Source organism: Myotis davidii, unplaced genomic scaffold (genome assembly GCF_000327345.1).
Source record: "Myotis davidii unplaced genomic scaffold, ASM32734v1 scaffold534, whole genome shotgun sequence".
In the NCBI taxonomy this organism is placed as follows: domain Eukaryota; kingdom Metazoa; phylum Chordata; class Mammalia; order Chiroptera; family Vespertilionidae; genus Myotis; species Myotis davidii.
In genome coordinates this window covers 4,922,532-4,925,910 of record NW_006286678.1, presented here as the reverse complement: position 1 = coordinate 4,925,910, position 3,379 = coordinate 4,922,532, and the positions used below count along the sequence as shown (strand labels likewise).

Here is a 3,379-nt window from a genome sequence, read left to right as displayed (position 1 = left end):
CCCCCTTCTGGTGGTCAGGGTGCTCTCACATGGGAGGAGCTCTGCTCAGCCACAAGCCAGGATGATGGCTGCCAGTACAGCGGTGGTGGTGGGAGCCTCTCCTGCCTCCTCAGCAATGCTAAGGATATCCAACTGCAGTTTAGGCCTGCTCCCCGCTGGCAAGTAGACATCCCCTGAGGGCTGCCTGATTGCCATCTTAGGCCCAATCCTCCCCGGGGAGCGGGCCTAAGCCAGCAGGCGGTCATCCCCTGAGGGGTCCCAGACTGCGAGAGGGCACAGGCCGGGGTTTAGGGACTCCTCCCTCCCCACTGAGTACACAAATTTTTGTGCACCGGGCCTCTAGTTATATATAATAAACTTGACTAAAATTGCTTATTAGGTAAAACTGTTTTAGATAAAATTAAAATAAATTTACAATAAAATACAAATAAGTTCAATAAACTGCCACCAACTTTTAGCATCTGTACTTCTTCGACATTATGTCATTATACCTGATCATGTATGTCAACCATTACTGCATTCTGCTGGGGTGGATGAGCAGCAGGGTGTAACAGACGGGGGGATACATTCGGAGGGTGGAAGGCTCGAGGTTCCTCTATTGCTTGCTGCTGTGCATAAGGGAGATGGTGATAATTTTCATCCTGACTAATGGAATTATGTCGAGACAGTCGATCCCTTCTTCCTCTCTGGCGTCTGACAGGAGGACTGTTAACAGCAAATATAAAAAAGGTCATTATAATGTTGAATGATGCGATGTATCAGGATTCTGTATTGCCTCTTTTAAAAATCCATCAGTAATTTATGCTAAGGTAAGCTTGAGTATTAAATAATGCCTATAGTTCCCCATCACCTATAAAAACTTACAATGTAAATAAAATGTTTTTAAATTAAAATATATTAATATACAATGTTATCTTATTTCAGGTGCACAACAGTTATTCAACATTTAAACACTTAAAGAAATTATTACTATATGTTTATAGTAACCATTTGATAACATACAAGGTTATCACAATACTCTTGATTATATTCCCTGTTGCCATACATTACATTCCCGTGATCTGACTTTAAAACTGGAAATTTGTATTTCTTATTCTCCTTTACCTTTTTTTTGCCCTCTATTTTATTCCCATCCCTTCTAGCATCCATCAGCTTATTACATTATATTACATATACATTGCAATGTATATATTTTTAAAATAATGAAAATAAAATTGGTATTCAACTCTGAAAGTATTTAGAAATCAATAGCTAACTACAGTCATTTTTTTAATTGCATGAAATTGCTTGTTTATAGACAAAAATTATCAAATATCAGCAATTTCATATGGTTTTAACCTATTCTTTTTCTCCTTTTACTTTATAAGCATTATATAACAAAATTTAATCTGCATATACCTTTGTCAGTATTCATTTCACATATGCCTAATGGGAACTTTTACATTTGTCTAAAACATACAGAAAGATATATTTCCTATATGCCCAAAATAACCATTTTTTAAAATAAGCAGAAAATTCATGAAATAACTAAAGAACATTTATTGACAACTACAAATATAACAGAATTGAGTAAATGCTGAGAATGGAAATGATTGGGAGATAGTGTCAGATAAATAGTCCATTAATACACAGGATTTTCAGTTAGAATCTGATTATTGAAGGAAATCACTTTTACTCTCCATGCACTAGTCATCTACATAGTTTAACACAAATTTAACAAGTATTTTGACTAGACTTTCATTTTCTATTTTCCTATAATTCCACAATTTATTTCAACTGCTTTTTACAATGGCTCAGCACCAATGCAACTTGAAAAAGCAGCAGGTCTCATTATAATGTACTCAGTATTGGTAACAGAGGCTAAACAGCCCCCTCATAGACACAGCTGCACAGCCACCTCAGTAATCTTTATTGATGTCAGGTCACCCCTCTCTCAATTGTCTCACTTTGCACCTCTAAATTTGTTTCCTCTCACTCTCAACTGCTCAATCTTAGAGTAAACAAAGAACACTCTTTTGTGGCATTAACTCAATAGTGCTCTTGATACCATCCCCCAGGTTATTGCTACATGAATTGCTTCTTTCATTTTTATTAGCATATCTTTTTGCATTTTCCCTTCAAAACCTACATATTGTACTTCATTGAATTTAAGATGCCATCCACCTTAAACTCACTTTTAAAATGTTTTTTTCTGAGATAATTTTAATATAGTTTTGCAAAACCCTCAACCAGCATTCCTTCATGCTAATATCTTCCATTAGCTTAGAAAAATCATCAAAAGAAAGAAACCTCAGCATCACACCATCAATTAATGAACAAGATGTATTGAGGTTTTATCAGTTTATCCACCAATGGCCCTGATCACTGTTTTGAAATCCAAGGCAGGATCTTATTATTGCATATAGTTTTCATGTTTCCTAACTTAATTTCTCCAATCTGTCACTTTTTCTCAGTCTTTCTTTATCTTTCATGACCTTGAAACCTCTGAAGACACAGACATTTACTCTTTAGAATGTTCCTCAACTTGGGTTTGTCTGATGTTTTCTCATGATCTGCTTGAGGTTATGCATTACTGGACAGGATACAGAGGTGACGTGCTCTTTCAATACATCATAGTAAGGAGCATAGTACATCAGTATGTATCATTGGTATATATTATATATCATTGACCACTTGGCTAACTTGGTGTCTGCCAACACCCCCTACAAAACCATTCTTCCTTCATAACTACTAATCTGCTTCTACTGAAAGTTTGTCAATAATTTTACATGTATGAATGAATGGTCAACAATCATTATGGTATTTTAATAGTGATTTTCTAGTCCCCTTATTTCTTCTACATGTATTAATTGGAATTCTTTAAAGAACAGCTGTCACATCTTTCCCATATATTTGTTTACTGTTATTTATAATCATGTGCTCATGGATATTTATTTTATTATCTACACTAATAAAAGAGAAAGATGCAAACTGACTGCAGCTTTTCAATGCCCACCAGCCAATCAGGAGTGAGTATGCAAATTAACCCAACAAAGATGGTGGGTTAATTTGCACAAACGGGCACTGAGCGGCCAGAGGCGGGTTCTGCACTGCCCCAGCCACTCTGGGCCTCTGGGCAGCGTGGGAAGGCGGAAAGGCGGCTCTAGGCTGGAGCAAAGGCAGTGCCGGCAGCCAGGGTAAAGAAGGCCCACTCTTGCACGAATCTTCATGCATCTGGCCTCTAGTTTTGGTTATAATATACACTACTGTTTTATTTTTTTGTTCAAATTTTTTCAACTTTATCCAATGGGAGCACTTTCAAGTTCAGTTCCTGTGACCTTTCACTATGTCCTTATCCTTTTGAGCACTTCCTTAATATCTGACACCACAATATGCTGCG

General features: G+C 37.0%; 1 protein-coding gene across 11 annotated transcripts in view; it reads right to left on the bottom strand.

Annotated features, from left to right (window-relative positions):
* The window catches only part of RNF38 (ring finger protein 38), a 76,459-nt gene that overhangs the window by 33,916 nt on the left and 39,164 nt on the right, over window positions 1-3,379 (bottom strand). For all 11 annotated transcript variants that reach the window (XM_006758485.2, XM_015560522.1, XM_006758487.2 and 8 more), the window contains one exon: window positions 492-705. In XM_006758485.2, coding sequence (XP_006758548.1) covers window positions 492-705 — 214 coding nt within the window. The remainder of the gene's footprint in view (window positions 1-491; window positions 706-3,379) is intronic.